This window comes from Monodelphis domestica, chromosome 1 (genome assembly GCF_027887165.1).
Source record: "Monodelphis domestica isolate mMonDom1 chromosome 1, mMonDom1.pri, whole genome shotgun sequence".
Taxonomy (NCBI): domain Eukaryota; kingdom Metazoa; phylum Chordata; class Mammalia; order Didelphimorphia; family Didelphidae; genus Monodelphis; species Monodelphis domestica.
In genome coordinates, this window is record NC_077227.1 from 159,928,936 (window position 1) to 159,949,721 (window position 20,786).

Here is a 20,786-nt window from a genome sequence, read left to right on the forward strand (position 1 = left end):
GCTCCATAGAATGTGTCCAGAGTCGCCCCTTTCTTCTTATTTTTCTTGGTATTTTGGGGCTTCTGTGCTTCTGTGGAGTTTGTCATCTCTGAACGTGGAGGATTGGCTTTTCTTGTCTTTGTCTGGTGATCAGAGGCTTTAGTCCTGGGCAGATGTTGGTTCTATGAGTGTTCCCTGGGTTAAACTGAATATGCCTCACTGGAACTGGAATGGAAGGGTCGGACCACGAGGCCACACTCTCCCCCTGGCTCGATTTCCGGAAGTTGCCTTCAGAATCCCTGGCCGTGAGGCTGTTTCGTCGGCCTGCGGGGGGATGGGCTGCCGCTTCCCCAAGCTCCGAGAGCACAGACTTTCACTGAGACTTGGATAGCAGGATCCAGCCCGTGAGGCTGTCTTGCCCGCCCTGAGGGTTGCTGTTGTTTTGACCAGCTCTCTGCAGCGGAGGCCCCAGGCAGTAACTTTCACCCGGACCAAGCGGCTCTTTGCAGCGGAGGCCCCAGGCAGTAACTTTCACCTGGACTGGGACTTGGGTAGAAGACCCTGAGGGTTGTTGTTCCTCAGACCCTGCTCTCTGAGCCCGGCGCGGCTGCCGCTTCCGGGAGCCTTGGACTCTGCGCTCCTACCCCTGAGGTCCGAGGGATCTCGAGTTCTGGCTTTTAAGGGGAGCCGTACCTTTTGAACCGGGTCCAGGTCCAGGAGGAGGGTTCCCAGGGTCTGTGCTGTTGATCGTTTTGAATTTCGGCGCCTTAGGAGCTTCTAGTTTGAGATCGGTCGGGAAGGGTTTTCCGGAGATCTGAACTTCAGCTTTCTCTAAGCCACCATCTTAACCGGAAGTTCCAGGCAACCCTATTCTTAAATAATCCAATCCAACCTTTTTAATAAAAACTCCCTTTCTTCCCCTTATAGAGTCTATGGAATGGGTCCATGGATAAATTTCAGGGGGTCCATTATCTTGGATGGGGCAAAATTACACTTTTAGTTTTACTATAATTGACTTCCTTTGTAATCCTATATATTTTATATTATACGTTTAAAAACATTATTCGAGAAGAGGTAAATAGGCTTCATTAGATTGCCACAAGTGTCCCTGACACAGAAGAGGTTCAGATCCTATGTTATACTATGTCCAAAGATATATAAAACAATGCATACTTTTTGATCCAGCAATACCACTACTAGATCTATATCCCAAACAGATCAAAGAAAAGAAAAAAAGATTTAAATGTGCAAAAATATTTATAGTATAAGAAGTCCAGAAAGGTAGGAAGGGACCATATTGCAAAGAGCTTAAAATGCCTATTGGGATTTTATATTTGATCCTAAGGTAATAGTGAGCCACATGAGTTGATAGAATAAGTGGGTCATATGGTCAGATCTGTGCTTTAGGAAAATCATTTTGGCAATTAAGTGGATGGGCTGGAATAAAGAGACTTGGGGCAGGGATAACAGTTAACAGGCTGTTGCAACAGTCCTGGTGTCAGGTAAGGAGGAGATTGAGAAGTAGACAGATAGGTAGGCAGAGAACCATGTCAATGGGAGAGATATTTTTGGGCATGGAGCCTTATACCTCTTCATCATTATCTATTGGGGACTTTCTTATATTCAAAAGCTTCCATTAACATCTGTATTTCTCCCACAGTGTTCCACTATCAGCACAGTGATGAAATTTCGTCTCTGGGTCAGGAAGGTAAAAGCTGAGGCTAATTACCCTAGAGAGTATCTTGGAATTTTTGGAGAGAATCTTGGGATTCTCTTTTATCCCAGACCTGCCTAGAGTCAGCGCATATAAACCAGGAGAGCACTGCTGGATGTGCAGACCCGTATAGTATGTGGAAAGAGACGGAAGGAGTCAAATAGTACTTCCATCATACTGGAATAGCACAGCTTTGAGGGTTGGATGTCCCCACACTTTTTTCTGTGTTGGATCTAGATTCTGTTCTCTTGTCCTCTGAGTGTTTCCTTGGGAAGTTTTGCATGACTGTGTTTCTGAATTACCTGAGAATCTGGGTACACATTGTATTGCTGGGAATTGACTTTTAATAAATTCATATTGTAGGAGCAGAAAAAAACTGTGACTGATTCATACCTTCTCAGAATCCTCCCACTCCAATAGACTGTAAACTCCTTGAGGGAAGGCACTGTCTCATTTTTGCTCTTCTATCATAGAAAGTAGTTAATAAATGCTTGTTGACTAATCATTTCCTCTACACATACATGCATACATGAGATAATGCTTGAAATTTAGGGAACAAGAACAGCCTCATACCAAAATTCTCTCTCCTTTACACTTCTCTCCCACTCCCACACTTTATAAGGCAATCAATGGCTTGACTTAATTTACACTAAAGTATAAATGATCAAATAGCCTTGCCAAGATGATATTTGCATTTTAAAGACTCTTAGAACAACCCTAAAGGCTCTCTAACTGGTAGAATGTGGGGCAGAGGGAACAAACTGAAGTGAAAAATTAATCATCGCTGGGAGAGAGGTTGCTTGTGGTCTTGCCCTGTCTACTTACATTTAAGTCAGGGGCTGAACATAAAGCTGGCCCTAGCTATGTATCTCTGGTCCCAGCCAAAAGCCATAGGAGAAGAAAGAATTTCAAGCAGTAGGAGCACATGGAGTGAGGATTGCTGCCTGGAAAGATTTTAGGAAATCCAGAGCTTGAGCTTCCCTCACTTCATTTTTCCTCTGAGGGGTTGAAACTTATATGGATTCCAACTGTCACTGGCTGCTATTCATTTTTATCCCCACAGGAAGGAGGAAGCTCTAAGATTGAGAACTCTTTGTTAATTTCCCCATCTCCTGGCTTATTCCTCTTGCTCCCTCAGTGCCTCTGGCCATCTAGAGAAGTGATAACAACCTCAAATATCATGGACAGGAGGCTGAAACAGGAGTCAGGAAGATCTAGGTTCAAATCCGGATTCAGACACTCCTTAGTTGTGTGATTCTAGGCAAGTCGCTTCTCTGTGTGGGGATGAGTGTGTTATAATCTCTGTCTTTCTCATAAGAAGTATTTCACCCCATTATTTTTCAAGAACCTAGATAGAAATTAGTATTTTCCTCTTCACTTCTAAGAAGACCCCCCTTCTCTAAAGATAAAACCCTTGACCTGTTAACTCCCTTATTTTGTAATCTACAAGCCAGTAACTCACTTATCTAAAGATGTCAAAGATGAGGACCTCTGGCCAGAAGAAAGAACGGGAGGAGAAAGGTGGGAAAGGGGGGCAGTTTCTATGATTGGAAGACTCTATTAATTGGGTCTTTGGACTCAATACTTTGACATTCCTTAGGCACCCAAAGCTGGGGAATGTCTCTTTCACAAAAGAACAAACTGCTGTCTTCTACTTTGGCTTCTGAGCTCTGTTTGTGAACTTTCAGTGGTGGGGTCCACTGTCCATGGTCCCATCCCACACAGGGATAATAACAGGGTTGTAAATGAGAATCAAAGGAGATAATGTGAATTATGTGCTTTGTATGCCTTAAAGTGCTATCTAAATTCCAGTTAATATTTTCTTTTCTTTTTTTTTTAGCCCTTACTTTCTATCTTAGTATCAATTCCAAGACAGAAGAGGCTGAACAATCGGGGCTAAGTGACTTGCTCAGGATCACAAAGCTAGGAAGTGTCTGATGCCAGATTTGAAAGCAGGTCCTTCCAACTCCAGGCCTGGCCCCCTATCCACTGAGCCAACTAGCTGTCCCTTCTTATTTTGTTTTTACTAGGGTTCAGATAGAAAAAGTCTTGGAACAAATTGCTATTCTGCTGTTATTCTTTTATATTTATATATAATATTTATTTATATTTATATCATGTTCTACAGATGATTGCATAGAGTATTAAATAATTGCTTTTTTGTTAGTTGGATAAACTATTGGGATATAAATATTCTGTATGTTCATTATGAGTATCCTTATACTCATACAATATTGGTAGCAGATATGATAATAGGAATGATGTAAATATACATCTTAGACTGTTTCCGCATGATTTTCATCTCCTATGCTAGGTTTCTATATTATTAAAACTTTCCTTTGGTGTAGTTTGGAAATTAGGAGTATTTGGTATGATAGCATCTTTCAGAAACACTGTTCTTAAGTTTTTATGGATTTAATATTACTGGGAACAAGAGTCCAGTCTGTCATAATCCCCCATTTCTAATCCCTTCCAGGATATTTCGAGAACCATATTTATACAGTGGAGATTTGTTGTCCATCAGTCCTTGAACTGTAGCAAGCTTCGGATGCATGATCCTAGCCACCAGGTCATACCTTGTTATAGTGATACTAAATTTTTAGTGTGATGTATTACATTGTTTTTACCATTTCTTCTTTTCTTTTCTCTTCTCTTCTCTTCTCTTCTCTTCTCTTCTCTTCTCTTCTCTTCTCTTCTCTTCTCTTCTCTTCTCTTCTCTTCTCTTCTCTTCTCTTCTCTTCTCTTCTCTTCTCTTCTCTTCTCTTCTCTTCTTTTCTTTTCTTTTCTTTTCTTTTCTTTTCTTTTCTTTTCTTTTCTTTTCTTTTCTCGAGACCTCTTCTCTAAGAATTGATACTAAGTATTGCTTCCAAGACAGAAGAATGGTAAGGGCTAGGCAAGCGGAGTTAAGTGACTTAAATAAAGCTCTACTCACAATGCTACCTAACTGTCTTACCATTTCTTTTCATAATTGGTCACTAAGTCCAGATTTCTTAAGGCTAATGCTTCTGTAATTTCCGATGCAATAACCTGGTCCTGAATGGTCATCAATAAACCCCTTAATTTCTATAAACAAATCTGCACAATTTGGTCATGTTCTTATCATTTTTTTTGGTCAGCATATTTTTGGTTGAGTTCACATGGATGTCACCAGTGGCTCAGGGCCTTCTGATTCTGTTTTTGGATCTTGGTTCTATTTGGAAATAAACCACTTTCATCTGACAAATCTAATGGTATGTATCTGTTATCATTTTTATTACTTCTTGGTAAAGTGATGCCTACTTGTTCCAGAAACATTTCTGTAGGCTTTATACTCTTTTTTTATATGCTCCAAATCTCTGACTCCTTTTTTGGTGACAGAATGTTAATCTTTCCTATATTTTCTATGGCTGCATTAGGATGATAGGCCCTGTGTTTCAGTATTGTACAGTTCTTTGTTAGGATACTTTCCAAATCTGCTGTGATTAACCTAACAATTCTAAAAGAGCATATTGAGATTGGTTTTTAGTGGATATTAACTGCTTTAAATATGTTCTTCTCATTTAGTTTTGATTTTAGGTTGCCAGCAAGTTTCTTTTCCTCCCCCTAAAATCTTTACCTTCTATCTTAGAATCAATATTGCATATTGGTTCCAAGGCAGAAGAGTGGTAAGGGCTGGGGAATGGAGATTAAATTCAGCAAATTTCTTAACATATCCAGCCACAGCCTTCTCTTTTATGTCTTTTTGACTGATGTGTTTTGCCTGGAGGAGACAAAGATATTTGTTGATATTGTCTTCATCTATTATTTTCATTGAATCTCTAGATTGATCAGTTTCTATCTTTCCTCAGAATGCATAACACATTTTATACTTATCTAGTATAAGTGACATTTTATTATCCTTAGAAAAGGTTCCATGAGATGAAAGAGCACCTCAATGTTATTGTTGTTTTTTACAAACCCAGATAGCTTGCTGTCATCATGTACAACATCAAATGATTAATATGATGCTGTGGTTTGACTCCCTCTTTAACTTGGAATTCATACTTAATTCTGCTTAGAAGAGACAATCATATATTTAAGACCAGGCCAAAGATTCTTAACTCTGGAAACCTGTGAACTTGTTTTAACAAATATTTTGTTAATTATTTTTCATAGTAATCCTATGTCTTTTTTAAACACTTAGAAACGTTATCCCGAGAAGGGGCTTCACCAGACTGCCCAAAAGGTGCAGAACAACTCCTGACAAAACGATAATGGGTTTAAACTGCTTCCATAAAAAATGGCACCTTTTTGTCAATCATTTTAGATACTCTTATTTTGCTGGTTTGTTTTAAATAAAGAATAATTTTCCACAAGGATATCAAATACTCAAGTGTTTTCACCAGACTATGATCTATTGTGTATATTTGTATACATGAACAAACTAGGAGGGCAGCACTGAGTCAAATACTCTGTGATAGTCAATAAAACTAGGGTAAGCATTAGACTTTTCAACATTTACTGAATCAATAATGAATTGTTCTCTGTTCCCAGACACTTTTTGGCCCACCCTTTTGTTCCTTAGTTTATATATTGTTTTCTTGTAAGTGTTTTAGATTTTTTTCTGAAAGTCGAGCTGTGAATGCTTATATAGAGTAAATAAACATGCAATTGACATGCACGTGAGGAGATTCTTATTCTTTTGGGAGCAAATAAGTGATGCCTTCAATTTAGAAAGATGGGGTCAGGCTGGCATTTGAGAGGAGCTCAGTAAAGTGCTTTGCTTGTAATTCATGTATTACTGTGAAGTGTTTGTGCCAACAATTATGGTTCTTATCTGATGCCACTGCTTTATAGTTGTTGTTTTTTTAAACTCTTACCTTCCATCTCAGAATCAATATTGTGTATTGGTTTTAGGGCAGAAGAGCAGTAAGGGCTAGTCAATGGGGGTTAAGTGACTTGCCCAGGGTCACATAGCTAAGAAGTGTCTGAGGCCAGATTTGAACCTAGGACTCTCTAGGCCTGGCTGTCAGCTTTCTAGTTTTTTTGAAAAGCTAGAATTTCAGGAACCTCTACTGATGGAACTGTTCTGTAATTCATTATATTAACTATTTGCAAGTATTCTGTTTCTCTCTCTGTCCCTCTTTGTTCCCTTAGCTTGTGTTTTAGGATTGAATATTAATTCTAAGATAAAAGGGCAGTAAGGGTAGGTATTTGGTGTTAAGTGACTTGCCCAGGATCACACAGTTAGGAAGTTTCTAAGGCCAAATTTGAATTCAGGACCTCTCCCTCCTAGGACTGGCTCTCTATTGAGTCACCTAGCTGCTCCCTTTTTGTTTTTCTTTTGATCCACCTTATATTTTTATTGTTTGGTTTCTTATGATCATATAGATGACCAAAATTTTTACACCTTCTCCTTCTTTGGGGGCTCTCTCTCTCTTTTGATTTCTTTGATACTCAAATCTCTGTAGTAAAGTTTTTGATTCATGCTGAATTGTTTATTTTGTTCTTTGTATTGCTCTGAGTTTTTGTATAGCCTTGACTGACTGACATTTATTTTCAATAGTTTTTTTGAGGGAATCTAGATTTTACAGAGGTAGGAGGTTCAGTGGATTGATTGCTAGATCTGGAGTAAGGAATATTCAAGTTCAAATCCTGCTTTAAACATTAACTAGTTGTGTGATTTCTGGGCAAGTCACCTAACCTCTGGCTGCCTCCGTTTCTTCATCTGTAAAATAAGGATAATAATAGCATCTACCTCTCAGGATTGTTGTGAAGATAAAAGACATAATAAGGGTAAGAGCTCTGTAAACCTTAAGGCACTATATAAATGCTAGCTATTATTATTATTATATGATGATATAGATCCATTTTCCAGATATTCTTCATTTTTTCTATTGCCTTTAAATGGATGATATATAAATTTTCTTTTGTTCAACTTAATATATATACATATGTATAAATATATATTTAACCCTTACTTTCTCTCTTGGAATAAAGTCTTAGTTCCAAGGAAGGGGAGCAGTAAGGGCTAGGCCATGGGAGTTAAGTAACTTGCCCAGGGTCACACAGCTAGGAAATGTCCGAGGCTAGATTTGATTCCAGGTATTCCTTACTCCAATCCACCGAGCCACCTACCTGCTCCCTATCCAATTTGCTATTGGTTCAATCTTCTAATTTCTTTCTGGTGATCTTCAATTTCAAGTTGCTTCTGTCATGATGGTGTTTAACATCAGTTCTGTAATATTTTGTTTTTGTTGAGTTGCTTCAGTTGTGTCTGACTCTTCATGACCCCATGTGGGGTTTTCTTGGCAAAGATACTGGAGTGTTTCCTTCTTCAGTTCATTTAACAGATGAGGAAACCAAGGCAAACAAAGCTAAGTGACTCATCTAGAGTCACTCAGCTGGGAATTGTCTGAGGCTGGATTTAAACTCAAGAAGAAGAATCTTCCAGGCTCCAAGTTCAATACTCTATCACTCTATCCACTTTGTCACCTAGTTTTCCATTATATTTTATAGTATAGAGCATATTATATTGTATCAGGTCCTGAAATGACTAAAAGCAAAATGAAGCCCTTGCCAATAATTGGTAAGATCTGTTTCCAGTTTTGTTATGATTTTATACTTGCACACGAGAGTATTCATTTCTTCAGGCTGTCTCACGGGCTTTCAGGCACTGTCTACTTCGGTGAATAATATCATCTTCTCAGAAACATTCCCAGAAAGGTGGGGCATTGCTATTTCTGCTTCGTTCCAATTCAACTTTTCTTTTTGTGGTACCAAAACATAAAGCCTCCACAGGCTGGCTCTCTTAGGAGCAGCTGAATCACATTGTCCCAGATGCTAACCCAATCAGCGGTATTGCCAGATTCCAATTGGCTGGCATTTTATGGTCCTTGCCAAGCCTGAGTGGCTACCATTACAGAATGGTCTTTGGTATACAAAGTCCTGGCTTTGTACAGTTTCCTTCCTTTCCTGGCTACTCTCCTGACTCATCTCCACAGTCCTTTCTCGACCATAGAAACGTCTTTATTTGGAAGCTCACTCCCCCCTGCACTACTTCTCACTTGGGAAGTATCTTCCTTCTTTGTGGCCATTCCTCCTGATTGGCTGATTTCTCCCAGAACCTCCATATTAAGGAGGAGGCTCAGGGCAGCTGGTCATCTTTCCTCTCTAGGCTGCATTCCTTCAGACTGTACCCAGAACCACAGACCCCTCCCTCCTTTAGCTCCTTCTATGTGTGTCTTCTTCCATTAGAATGCAAGATCCTTAGAGGGAAGGCAGCCAAGGGCGGGCGTTCTTTTAATTGTACTATATTCCCATTTCCACCGTTTAATACAGCGCTTAGCACATAGTAATGACTCAATAAATGCTTTTTGTCTTGACTTGACATCACCTTAGTTTCCCCTTACTTTGAGTACCAAACCCTTTCTCTATCTCTCCTCTTTCACTGGGCACGGCTTGGACAATGGGTTGGGTGACAATAACAATTGCTGTTATTTTATTTTTCGATCTTTGTGCTCAATGGTGCTCAGATACATGGTCTTGGGATGAGTTACTTATCTTACTGTTAAGTCTTTTATGATTAGTTTTTCCTTTTTATTAATAGAATTTATTTCTAGGTATCTCAGCCTCTCCTTCTCCTCTCCCCTCTCCACAGCATAAAAGGCAAACAGATATACCTCTATAGATGATGTCTTTTATGTTTCCATTTTTCAGTTCATCCTCTGGGGGTGAATATTCACAAGTTATTCTTCATATATTAAATCTGTAGCTATATAAAGGATTTTCTTGGTTCTACTCATTTCATTCTTCATTATCTCTTTCAAATGAAAAAAATTAATCTGCTCAGCATTTCTTCCAGTATTCCATCACAATCATATACCATAATTTTTTTAGCTATTTCCCAATGATGGACTTCTTCTTGATTTCCAGTTCTTTGCTGCCATAAAGAGAGCTACAATAAATACTATGGAACACGTAGGTCTTTTCCTTTTTCTTTGATCTCCTTGGGAACCAGACTGGGTCTAAAGGGTATACAGTTTTATAACTCTCTGGATATAATTCCAAATTGCTCTTCCAAATGGTCAGATCAGTTCACAGTTCTGTGTATGTGTCTTCATGATTGTTTTTCAATGAATTATTATATTGGTTGATTAATGCACACACATTTGTATATTGAAAGTACTGGGATGAAAGTTCTACTGACTCAAAGAAAGCATCCTTGGGACAATTCCAGTAGCAAATAGGACAACAGGGATGGTGTGTACTTCTTCCTGTTCCTACATGGTTTTGATTTCTTCTAGGTTTGAAAGTTTTTCATTCCATTTAGTTTAGAGGTTATGAATGTTCAATATGTCAACAGTTATTTAACATGTTTTTGAATTTTTGTGGGTCAAAATTACGTCCAGTCAATCATTAGTAATACTAGCCTTTATGATAATACTCTGGTTCCAGGACAGTTTATTTGCTGAATTCTTGAGAATATTTTGAAGTTTGTATTTGTGCTATGGATATTTATCTTTTCTTAATTTTTGAAGAATAGTGAGTTATGGGTGAATAATCTGGCCTTTTTAGATACTTGGTAGGTGATAAAGTGTTATTATTGTTGTTAACTTTCCAGAGGACAGTAAGAGCCTTCTTTGCCCTTGGGCTCCGGATAAAACCCAGGAAAATAGGATTAATTTGGAAGTCAACTTGTTAGAGGAAGCCAGTCAGATCACAGAAGATTTTAGCTGATCTTAACTATCACCTGGTTCTGTCCCTTTTATAGGAGAGGAAATGAAAGTTTAGAGCAAGAAAATAACTTATCCAACATCACTTTAAGGTAGTGGCAAAACCTTGACTCAGCACCCAAATCTTATGATTCCTAGTCAAATATGTTTTTAATTACATCACACTGCCTCCTATATCCTCTGTACAAGGTCTACATACAAGAACTTTTAGTATCCTATGGCCATAGGATAGTGGCTCTTTAGCACAAATGATGAGAAAAGGTGAACGACTTATGTAGATTTTTGGCTATGGTTGAATTCTTTCAGGCATTCTGGTATTCTGTGTGTAGGGGGAACCTTATTGATTGGACAACAGCTTATAAATGGAACTTATAAATCCATCTCTTTCTCTCAGTTTTGTCAGGATACTCTCAATTCTAACCCCCAAACCCTTCCACCTAAACCGTTTCTTTCTTAATATTTCCTAGGGTGGAAATAATCTCTACGGGCAGTATTAATCAAGATTTATAAAAGGAGGAATGGGAATAGCAAGCCAGACATTTCCCTATGATCTTGGTCAGGCAAGTCACTTTATTTTATAGGGTCTCATTTTTTTTCATATAGAAAATGACAGAGTTGGATCAGATGACAAATTCTTTTCAGCTCTAAATCGATGATCTTGGAAATGAGCAATGTCTGCTTTCAGGGTTTGGAGAAGGGATAATTTCACCCCAAGAGAGATAGAAAAAAAATAGAAAATCTACATCCTAATGAAGTGATATCCTCTTTCATAGGGAGATTATACTCTTCCTTCTTTTCCTTCCAAGCAAATAAGAGATAGTGTCACATGTTTTGAACTTCTAATCCACCCATGGCATTGGAACAACTGCAGTTGTTGACCTCTGGATAAAACACCATCATGTTACTGGGACAGCTGGTGGTTTGGCTTCTTGGCTGAAATCTGTGTATTCTTAGAATTTAGCTTTGATGATAGCCTTTCATCCATCTGCTTATCTTCTTAATTCTTAGGGGGTCTTCTTTGCCCATCAGAAGGAGTCTGACCTCCATACAGTTACTTCTCTTCTGTCCTCACTCTAAGGGAGATAGGGCATGGTTGGAAGGTAGGTTGAAACTGTCCCGATGATTGTTTTGAAATCAGGACAGTCTCCAAGGATTGTTATTCCACCATTTAATATAAAGATGTGTTTTTTCCCATCCAAGTTCATGGACCCCCTGAAATCTATCCATGGACTCCAAGTTAAGAATCTTTGACCTATAGATAATAATCTCATTTGGACTCTGATCATTTTCCATAGTAGTTATAAACACCTTTGGCTAGCATTTACTTCCTTATTGTATGCATTCTTTAATATTAATCATCAGAGATGCATCACAGAAAGTCCTCTCTGTTGCTTCAATCATAAAATCTCATATGATCTTAATATATGTATGGGAAACACCTTATCAGAGAAAAAGTCTTTAAGTCTCCATTTTGTTCCTCCCAAATCAATACTTTTTATAGCCAAGAAACAACAAGCACAATGGGAACTTGTGTTCTCTATATTTTTAGTTGATTATTATTCTGTAAAGATGTGTTCTGACACAGAATATCATTTGCAAAAACCTCCTTTTTCTCTTCTCATATTTTCCTCTCAAGAAAGTCACAATACGTATGTAAATTTTTCTCCTTAAAATTTTTTAGAGATCAGAAAGTAGGCATATGGCCTATTATTTACTGAACTCCTCTTTTTGCTCATCTTCTTGGTAATAGAAATATCCATGATTAATTTTTTCCAATCCCATAGTACCTCCTTTCCTTCCTGACATCTTGAGGAGCAATCCCTTAATAGCGTTAAAATTATGTACATTTCTGGATGAACATCCATTGTGTTTATTTGGTCTAGTCCAGCTACTTTACTTGTCTTCATTTTCTTAATGCCATCTCCATTTCCAGATGCAGCTCATTAGGGACTGTGACATTGCTATCCAGCCATGATAATTTCCCTGGCGTTGATGGAGAAAATAGTTCATTTTTAGAAAATCTTGACAATTCTTTTCCATTTATCCTATGTCTATTATTATTCTTCCATTTTTATCCTTAAATGCTCTCTGGATCATTTTGGTCAGTCTTGGCATCTTGGGCCACATTTTCTAAAACCTTGTTCTTTTCACTGCTCATTATTTTATGAGCTGAAATTGCTCACAATCTTCCATCCTCCTGTTCCTTAATATTTTACAAATGAGTTTATACTTGAAACTTGTTTTGCCCTTGTTTGCTATATATTCCTCTGTTCAGCAAAGAGATCCTGAACTGACTATTTGAGGCAGTTTCTAGGTTCTTCTGGTCACCTTATGGTGATGCTTTGTAATTTGTTTAACCCTAGTAGGAAACATTTGTTAATTTCTATTTCTTGATCTATCTCCTATTTTGTTTAAATTGATCAGCCTGGAGCTGTACCGATTGTCCAACATTGTTTCTCATCTTATTCTAATTTGGTGCTGATTTTGGTCTTTGTTCTGATTATACACAGACAGGGTGATTCAGAAATAACTCCTATCTTGGTAACAGGTCATTTCTTCCAGCTTCATTCAGTTAAACATGAATAAGAGCAAAGGCAGTGGATTGTGGGAGTAATCTTGGGCTAGGGTTTAGCAAGGCTGAATCAACAGTAGAATAAGAGGGCAAAGCACTAAAGCAAGGGTCAAAAAGCTACCATTTGAAAGCCAGATCTGACCTGCCAACTGCTTTTGTAAGGCTGAGGATCTAAGAATGATTTTTGCATTTTATGATATAATAAAACTTTATTAAAAATGTAAAAGCCATTCTTAGTGACTAGGCATTTAGTTTGTAGACTCCTATATTATAAGAGTAGAAGATTGCATAGAGCTGAACTGATTTACTCATAGGTCAAGATGGTGAAGGTTACGTGACTTGCCTAAGGTCAGACAGAGCTAGTAAGTGCCAGAATTGGAATTTGAACTCAGTACCTAGTACCCTAACCATGGCATCATGCTACCTTAAAAGAAGCACACTCCCTACCAGGTACTATGGATGTTACCTAGGTTCAGTTTGGAGCAATTTCCTTGTATCACTGGACACTTGTAAATATCCCCAGTCTTCTGGTGACCACTGGTTTCAAATGGAGCTCCCACCACCAACCTAGGAAGAAAGAAGAGAGAAGGTGAGTTCTCACCAGTAGGGCTTGAGAGCAAGGGAGGCAGGAGCCATCCTGGCAGAGGGGCATCCCCCAAACTTTCTTGTCTGTATCTGTATGCCCAGAGGAGTCAAACAGGCCACACAGAGACCCATGACAAAGAGATGGACACTGACAGAGTGTTAGCAGAGTGCAGAGCTCTTCTTGGTGGCCTTGGCTGTCCCTTTGGTCCCTGTCTTTACTTCAGGCAGTTCAGGGATCTGGGCCCAGAGCATCAGTCATCTTCAGAGAAATCTGGGGTTTGGCACTGGAATGGAAGGCGAAAGCTGCCAAACACTTTGCCCTTTGTCTCTGAGCTTACTTAGACACGCATGTGTGTGTTTTTAGGGAAATCCGATCTGTCTGTTCTTGGGTGATTTACATACAACACAACATGATACAAGCATTGTCTTCTGGTGGAAATAATGATTGGGAGAAAGGGATGGGAGAGAAGCTGTGGATACTTTCTCTCTCTCTGAATTCAGAGAATTTAACTCTCAGTAGGCACTAGCAGATAGTATGGAGTGAAGAGGTGGGTTCTAGTCCTGGATTTGGCCTTGAATAGTTGCATGACTTTGGAAGCTACCTTTGGGGAATATTCATTTTAATTTATTTTTTAACCTTTACTTTCTATCTTAGAATTGATAGTAAGTATTGGTTCCAAGGCAGAAGAGCAGTTAGGATTAAACAATTGGGGTTCAGTGACTTGCCCAGGGTCACAAATTAAGAGGTGTCTAAGGCTAGATATGAACTCTGGATCTTGAGAGGGAAGCCATCTGACCTCAAATACTTCCTAAATGTGTGACCTTGGGAAAGTCACTTAACTTCCATTGATTTGCCTTTAGAGCTCTTCTGCCTTGGAACCAATACACAGTATTGATTCTAAGAAAGAATATGTGTTTTAAGGGGGGAAAAAGAGTGGGAAGGCATTAGAATTAAGAGGTATTAGGAAAGGTTTCCTAGAGAAGATGGGATTTTAGCTGGCCCTTAAAGGAAGCCAGCACCAAAGGAAGCTGAAGGGTGGGGGGAGATGAGAAGGGAGATCATTCCAGGTATAGGGGACAGCCAGAGAAAATGCTCTAAGCTAAGAGATGGAGTGGCTTGTTTGATGAAGCCCAAGAGACCAATGTTACTGGACTGAAGATGGCATAAGGCAATGAAAAAAATGGAAAGGAAGGAAGTTTATCAGTTCCAGATTTTAATAAAGCAATAATTATCAAAACTATCTGGTACCAGCTAAGATTTATAAAGGTAGATCAATGGAACAGAACACACATACAACAAACAGCAGGAAAATATTATAGAAACCCTTGTATTTGATAAGAATATAGCTCTAGGCTATTGGGATAAGAAATCAGTATTTATTAAAAATTGCTGGGATAACTGGAAAGTAGTTTGGCAGAAACTAGGTATAGACCACTATCTTAAACCATTCCCTAAGATAAGATCAAAATGGATACAAGATCTAGACATGAAAAGAGATATTCTAAGCAAATTAAAAAGAACAGGGAACTTATTACCTATAAGATTTATGGAGGAGAGAGGAATTTATTAGTAAAAAAAAGATGAAAAGCATTGTAAGTTGTAAAATGGATAATTTTGAGTACATTAAATTGAAAAGGTTTTGTATAAATAAAACAAATGTTGCCAAGATTAGAAGGAAAGCAGGAAATTGGAAAAAACATTTTCAAAGACAGCCTCACAGATAGAGGTTTTATATCTGAACTATATAGAGAACTTTGTCAAATTTATAAGAGTAAGTGCCATCCCCCAATTGATACATTGACAAAAGATATGCACATATAGTTTTAGGATGAAGAAATTAAAGGCATTTATAGGTACAAGTAAAAATGCTCTCAATCATTACTGATTAGAGAAATGCAAACCAAAACAATTCTGAGGTATTCTCTCATACTTATCAGGTTAGCTAAAATGACCAAAGGGCAAAATGACAATGTTGGAGGGAATATGGAAAAATGAGGATACCAATACACTGTTGGTGGAACTGTGAACTGATCCAACCATTTTGGTGAGCAATTTGGAATTACTCCAAATTGTGAAACTACCTTAGACCCAGCTTGCTGGGTCTGGTTTCCAGGGAGATCGGGGGGAAAGGAAGAGAACTTATCTGCACCAAACCATTAATAATGAACTGAAAATTGAGAGAATTTCCATCAATTGGAGAATGGCTAAACAAATTGTGTTATGTGATTGTGATTAATACTACTGCACTGTAAGGAACAATGAATAGATTAATTTTCAAAAAACTTTGGAACGAACTACATGAGATAATGAGGAATAAAATGAGTAGAACCAAAAGAACATCACAGCTACAGATTTAGTATTTGAAGAATAACTTGTGAATGTTCTCCTCCAGAGATGAATTAAAAAATGAAAACATGAGAGACATAATCTATTTCTACACATCTGTTTGCTAGATGATGTCTTTCAATGTAGGGGAGGGAAAGGAAGGGCTGAAATACTTAGAAATAAATTATTTTAATAAAAATTTTAAAAGTATATGTCAGGAGGGGCTGCTAATTGGCTCAGGGGATACAAAGCCAGGCCTGGAAATGGGAGGTCCTGGGTTTAAATCTGGCTTCATATACTTCTAAGCTGTATGACCCTGGGCAGGTCACTTAATCCCAATTGCTTAGCCCTTATTATTCTTCTGCCTTGGAACTGATATTTAGTATGGATTTAAGACAGAAGGTAAGTGTTTAAGGGGGAAAAAAAGAGTGGTGGAGAGTAAGAAGACTGGGAAGACAGGAGGGTGCTAGGTTATGCAGGGCTTTGAACACTGAACAGAGGATTTTATATTTGATCCTGGAGATAATAGGGAGCCAATGAAGTTTATTGAGTATGAAAGTGACATGATCAGACTGTGCTTTGGGACTTTGGGAAAGTCATTTTGATGGATGAATGGAGAATGGATTGAAGTGAGGAAAGACTACAGCAGAAGTCCGTTTCAATAGACCAATTGAGGTGATGAGGGCCTGCATTAAATGGCAGCAGTATCAGAGGAGAAAGGGGTTTTAATTCAAGAAATGTTGCAAAGGTTGTAGTCTTTGGCAACAGTATAGAAAAGGAGAATGAGGGACTGTGAGGAACTGAAGACACAAAGCTTGTGAGCTTGAGGGACTCAGAGGATGAGGTTGCCCTCAACAGTTATAGGGCAGGTAGGAGCAAGGAAGAGTTTAGAAGGAAAGATGATGAGTTCTGTTTTGGAAATGTTGAGTTTAAGATATCTGAAAGGCAGTTGGAGATGCAAGATTGGAGGTCTGGAGAGAAGTTAGATCTGAGAATCCTCAGCATAGAGATGATAAATAAATCCATGGGAGCCAAAAAGCTCACCAAAGAAAGCAATACACACACACACACACACACACACACACACACACACACACACACACACACACAGAAGAAAAGGTGCTATTATTTCTATGGGGTGAATGGAGCTCTGCCCCAGGATACTATCTAGGATGAGAGATGCGTTTCCTTATTGGGGAATGAACTTCCTTTCTGTGGCAAATGTCAGGCCTGGTTCTCACATCCTGGTACTTGTCCAGCCAATGTATTGCTCACCCCAAAGGGTTTTTTGGCATGATACTCCTCTTCTAGGCTCACCTTTTCCCTAAAGCCCATGGAGATAAGGGTTGTAGCTCACTTTAGGGAATTGCAACTTTCAATATTTTCTTTACAGGTGAAAAAAATTCTAATTCTTGGTCCTACCAATAAAATATAATTGGCTAATCCTAGCTTAGAATATTATCTTTTACAGAGGAATAATAATTTTAATAGAGAACCTTCAACCAATCTATCAACAAGCATTTTTTAAATTATAATCCATACCTTCTTGGAATTGAATTGATTCAGAAGAGTGGTAAATGCTAGGCACTTGGGGTTATGTGATTTGCCCAGGGTCACACAGCTATGAAGTTTGAGGTCAGATTTGAATCCAAGTCCTCTCAACTTCAGGTCTGGCATTCTATCCACTGAGCCAACTAGCTGCCTTCAACAAGTGTCAATTAAACACCTTTTAAGTGCCAGGCACCGTGCTAGGTGTTGGAGAAATAAAGGCAAAAATGAGCAGCCTCTACCCTCAAGGTGTATGCATTCCATTTGGGGAGACAAGATGTTCATAAATATGTATTTGCAAAATACCGAAAAAATAAACATTAGAGAGGAGAGCATTAGAAACTGGAGGGTGGAAATAAAGGAAAGTTTTCATGTAGAAGGTATCAAACAGAATTCTGAAGGGAGCGAATATTTTAATATATCCATATGCTAAGAAATGAATCCCAAATCCTCCCTTTCTAAATGTATTACATAGGTGACTTTATACTACTCTGATGATAAGACCTTAAAGAAACTCTCTAATTTCTTTCCCTGGCTCAAGTGCCTAAAAAGCCAACTCCTTAGAGGCCAAAGTGGCTTCCAGGAGTCAACTGGAGTCTCTCGTTGACCCTCCATCCCTCATTCTCCCAAATCTGATCCAGAATCTGAAGTGGCAAAGAACAAACCTCTGTTTGGAATTAAGAGCTTACAAAATAAATGGGAGAAGTCCTCCCTGGGGCAGCCAGATAATGACGGGTATCTAAATATAGCCACCTATTAACCATGCCTATTTTTGAGCAGCAGAATTAATTGGGCCCATAAAATCTGTTTGTCTAGACTTCTGGCTACTTTCACTACTGTTTGTTGTCTCATTTCTTCTAAGTGAAAATAAGACAAAATAAAGGTAGTCCAGGACGAATGGGGCTGCCTTGCTCTAGTTTTTAGGATCATAGATGTGGATTGGGTAGGACACTTGAATATCATCAAGTCCAACCCACTCATTTTACAGATAAGTGACTTGAGACTAAGAGAGATCTAAATCCAAGACTTTTCCAAAATCCTATTTCCAGCCAGGCTGGACTCCTATGGACTTCTCCAGTATACCCCCAAACAGTGTAGTCCCCCTACCCTTTAGCTTATTTTTGCAGGCTGTCTTTCATGATTGTATTGTAGATTCCTTTGAGGGCTGGGACTATCCTTGGCACATAGCACAGTGATTGGCACACAATAGGTGCTTAATGAATGCTTATTGACTGGCCACACTATCCTAGGTGGCTAATTAGAAGGTCCACTTTCAAGAAACAGTCATCGAGACTAGGATTGGGCTGGGTGAACAATGACCTTGTGAGCAAATCACAGTAGTATGAACAGTGGCCTGGCACATAGCAGGTGCTTAATATTGCTTTTGTTTGTCCTTTGTTTGCAAAAAGGACCAATGACTCCATGGGGTGCTATGATAGTGAGAGAATACATTGGATTTAAGTGTGGTAGAGTTACACAAAGTTGTCAGTCAGCCTCACTCTCTTCCAGAGTCCTCCAAGCTCAGTGGCAAGACAAAAGTTAGGATGGCTGGCGATGGTCCAGGATGCAGTGGCTTCTTCCATGTCTGACTAAGTTCTAAGTGCTCCACAGCCCCTGCTTCACCCCCCTTCATGGCTACTGAAACAAATTGTTCTCATCTGCCCCTTCCATCATTCTGGACCATTTGCTATTCCTTATGTCCTAAGACTTTATTTCCAAGTCTGGCTAGAGCTCTTGCCTAGAATGCTTTTCTACTTCTCTTCTATTTCTTGGAATTACAAATTTCTTTCAAGATTCCATTGAAGTACCATCTTATTGCTTCTCCTATGGGTTTCATTCCCAAGGCCTTCTTGTATTTTGGGGGATGGGATGCGGTAGGATACTTATTCTCTCTCCTTACACATATATGTTGTCACTATGGATAGGATAGAAATTCTTTGAACACAAGGACTGCTTATTTCATTTTTGGTTTTATATCCCAAGGGATAAAAGGATGGCAGATTCATTGTTCTGTCATTGTAAGCCCTTGTCTCCAACTCCTTATGACCCCACTTGAGATTTTCTTGATAAAGATACTCGAGTAGTTTGCCTTTGCCTACTCTAGCTCATTTGACAGATGAGGAAACTGAGGCCAATGTTGTTAAGTGACTTGCCCAGGGTCACAAAGCTATTAAGTGTCTGATGCCAGTTTTGAATTCATGAAAATGAGTCTGCTTGGCTTCAGGCCCAAAATTCTATTCACTGTGCCACCTATAACAACAATAGCCTGGTCCATAGTAGATACTCAATAAATGTTTGTTTATTGATTGATTAATTGATTGGTTATGATTGTGCTTTATTCTTTTCCAAGTACTTAAAAAAAATCCAAACCCTTATCTTCTGTCTTAGTATCAGTTCCCAGACAGAACAGCAGCAAGAACTAGACAACTGAGGTTAAGGAGCTTACTCGCCCAGGTCACACAGGTAGGAAGTATGTTCAATTGCTTTTTAACCCAGGATCTTATTTGGTCCTCACAATGAACTAGGCACTAGTTATGGCTGTTATCTCCCTTTGCCACAGGATGACATTAAAGCTGACAAACCATAGAATTGTAGATATAGAACTGGAAAGGATATCCAGGGTCACAGGATCTAATCCCCTCATTTTACAAAGAAAGAGACTGAGGGCCAAAGTCACACATTACTTAGTGATAGAGTTGGATTTGAACTGAAGTCTTCTGACTTCAAAACCAAATGCTACTGTACTAGCCTGCTTCTATTCAATTCAATTCGACAAAGCCAGTTGTTCAAAGCTTACCAAGGACTGAGCTGAGAACTGGGAACACAGAGACGAAATGAAACAGCCCCTGCCCTCAAGGAGCTTATCTTTCCATTCTCCGCTAAGCGACTTGCCCAAGCTCATACAGCTCCTCAGTGGCAAGATCAGATTTCCTGCCAACCAGCACAGCACCTTTCTATCGTCCCTCCAGTCTTTTCACAGACTCCACTGGCCTGGGTAGCCTTCGCCAATCCCAAGGGACTCTGTATTAGGTAGGCCTAATGGGCTGGAGATTTCACCATCAAGTTAGCCTTGCGGTGATATGTCAACTGTGAAAGCTCAGGAAAAATGCCCCAGAGAGCCACTAAATTGCCCAACTCCCCCCTCCTTGGTAACCTCAGCCTTCCTTAAACAGTCATCTCCCAGCCAGTCGTCATCATTCTTGCTTGGCAGACAGGATATCCTATACCTTCTGGCGTGGACACCAGATGGCAAACCAAAGGTCGTGGTATATGGCAAGAAATTTCCATTGGCTGGGGTGAGTCATGGAATCTGGGCTCCTGACATTCCTACTGTGGGGAGAGTGGAGAGAGAGGAGGGGTCACTGTTAC

The 20,786-nt window shown here is 39.2% G+C and overlaps 1 protein-coding gene across 1 annotated transcript in view; it reads right to left on the reverse strand.

Moving 5' to 3' along the window:
* Positions 1-20,786, reverse strand: part of ITGA11 (integrin subunit alpha 11) — a 229,054-nt gene that overhangs the window by 100,578 nt on the left and 107,690 nt on the right. Inside the window, exon 3 of the mRNA XM_007479623.3 lies at positions 13,425-13,525. Coding sequence (XP_007479685.1) covers positions 13,425-13,525 — 101 coding nt within the window. The remainder of the gene's footprint in view (positions 1-13,424; positions 13,526-20,786) is intronic.